The 2,500-nt window shown below is 37.6% G+C and overlaps 1 protein-coding gene across 1 annotated transcript in view; it reads left to right on the top strand.

Annotated features, from left to right (window-relative positions):
• Positions 1–2,500, top strand: part of dock2 (dedicator of cytokinesis 2) — a 116,813-nt gene that overhangs the window by 29,074 nt on the left and 85,239 nt on the right. The window contains exon 21 of the mRNA XM_079631067.1: positions 872–1,006. Coding sequence (XP_079487193.1) covers positions 872–1,006 — 135 coding nt within the window. The remainder of the gene's footprint in view (positions 1–871; positions 1,007–2,500) is intronic.

Here is a 2,500-nt window from a genome sequence, read left to right as displayed (position 1 = left end):
GGATCATATCCGATCTGTGCCACATGGGAGGAAACAGTCTGAATTGGGTCACTTGAGCCATGTAAAGTAAATCAACAGAGAAGGGAGTGAATAAATGATTAAAGAGGACCTATTGTGCCCTTTTAAAAAGTCCTGATGTTGTTTTTGAGCTCTACTAGAACAAGTTTCTCCATTGTTGGGGCTCGTCTCTTCCCAGTCTGTCAGTAACGCTCTGGGATGTGTTTCCCAAAAGCATCGTTAGCCAACTATGTTCGCAAGGTCCGCCGTTATCAAACAGCATCGCAAAGTTGTGTTAGTTTCTAGTTTACATGACATGTGGACTTAATAACCCATACGGAAATGTAATATATGACATATATGTCCCTATATCGCTGTATGCTAAATATAAGACAATATATTGCTATCACATATCTCTACATATAGGTTTTTAACATATATAAATTTGCCATATTAAATGAGTATATTGACATATATTAATATGATGTATATGATTATTATTTATATAATACTGTATGTTTTGACCATATATGTCACCGATATGTTTAATTTATATATGCCAAACTATTTAACTATTTATTTCAAGTCTACAGATCAATATCCACATTTCATTTCAATTTCTATCAATTTCTGATAATAGAACACTTAAGAAAGATGAACATGGAAAAAAGCATACTAGGTCCTTGATGATGAGATTGTCATAGTAGCATTACTGTTGATTTATGTGTACAGTCTTTTCTCTGTCTCAAAGTATCTTGATTTTGTAGTTTAATTCATTTAGTTGAAGTTATTTAGAGAATTATTGGTGATTACTGTTCCTACTAAACCTCATGAACACACACTCACTCTCTCGGTCTCGTTCTGTGTGCCGTAGGAAGTTGATGTCCGTGCTGAAGACGTATCTGGACGTGTCGAGTCGAGGAGAGGCCTGTGAACCCATCCTGAGGACGCTCAAAGCCCTCGAGTACATCTTCAAATTCATCGTCCGCTCCCGAATGCTCTACTCTCAGTAAGTTTGTGCGATCGATTCTTAAAGCGAGAAATTATGAACGAATCAGAAACACCAAACGAGACTCAAAAATATCACAATGAAGACTGTAGGAGAGATATTGTCATGTGACCTCTGCGTCAGTCATTTGATTGGTCAGTTTCTCATGGACTGCTTGTTGCTCGTGTTGATTGTGTTCGGAATCGAATACTAACATTATACGTGCTGTATCAAAAATACAGTAAAAACTATAGTATTGTGAAAATATTAAAAAAAATTAGAAATAACTGTTTTCTATGTGAATATATGGTAAAATATGATTTATTCTTGTGATGCAAAGCTGAATTTTCAGCATCATTACTCCAGTGTTCAGTGTCACATGATCCTTCAGTTGAAAACATATTTTTGTGGAGACTGTTATACATTTTTTGTTCCAATAGAATGTTACCTTTATATAACATTATAAATGTCTTTACTATCAGTTTTATGCATGAAAATCTCTTGTAAAAAATCCGACCTCAAACTTTTGAACGGCAGACCTCATTATGTTTAATTAAGAAATTGCTGTCCAGTTATTGTTTCAGATGTAAATACGGTTATTTTGCATTTTTCTTCAATTCATTTTATTTATTAATAATTTTTATTTATTTTTTGGCGTAAAGTTTTCTGACTGTCCAATAAAAACAGGCAATTGCCATACCATTGACACACTAGAAGTGCATTGCATTGTGATATACGGTAATTTTTATGCAGAATATTTCTCAAAGGTGCATTGTGTAATGTTTAGGAGGATCTGTTGACAGAAATGCAATATCATATACATAACTATGTTTTCAGTGGAGTATAAAGATCTTACTTTAGAATGAGCCCTTTCTATCTACACACACCGCGGGTCCCTTTACATTGAAATGCGTCAACATGTTTCTACGGTGGCCCTAAATGGACAAACGCGTTTCGTCATTGCACAAGCACAAACGCTCATTGCTTAACTCTCTGCCGTCTCAGACGACATCTTTTCCTGTCGGCTACCGTAACTTCTGTTGGTTGCAATGCGCAACCTCACCACTAGATTCCGCAAAAAATTACACAGTGCACCTTTAATATTTTTCTTTTGAATTCAGCTTGAAATATGTTTTGGAAAACTGCGAGAAACCCAATAAGAAAGAGTTGTGACGAGTAGTATGCTAGTCCTCTATTCTGAGCGTTCATTGATCTGAGCGTGGGCTGAAAACTAAACAGAACACAGGGAAATGAAGGTCCAGCTGCTTTGGGCTGAGATTAAGGGCTCGTTTTTTAGGGGTTTTGACAGGGTCGCATGTCTTCCGGCACGCTCTGTCTGTGGCGTTTTGTCGAGGAGCGTAACAGCGCTGGCTGACGGTCATTAAGGGCCTGTGTGTGTGTGTGTGTGTGTGTGTGTGATTGATGACTCTGCCTGTGGGGCCCCTGGATGCCGTCATCGAGCGGCACTGCAGAAACACACACTGTAGCTGATGCTCATTCACACTGTTCCTGTGA

Source organism: Phoxinus phoxinus, assembly GCF_949152265.1.
Source record: "Phoxinus phoxinus genome assembly, chromosome: 12".
NCBI classification, from domain to species: Eukaryota; Metazoa; Chordata; class Actinopteri; order Cypriniformes; family Leuciscidae; genus Phoxinus; species Phoxinus phoxinus.
Note: the sequence above shows the minus strand (reverse complement) of the source record. Positions and strands in the feature narration are given on the sequence as shown.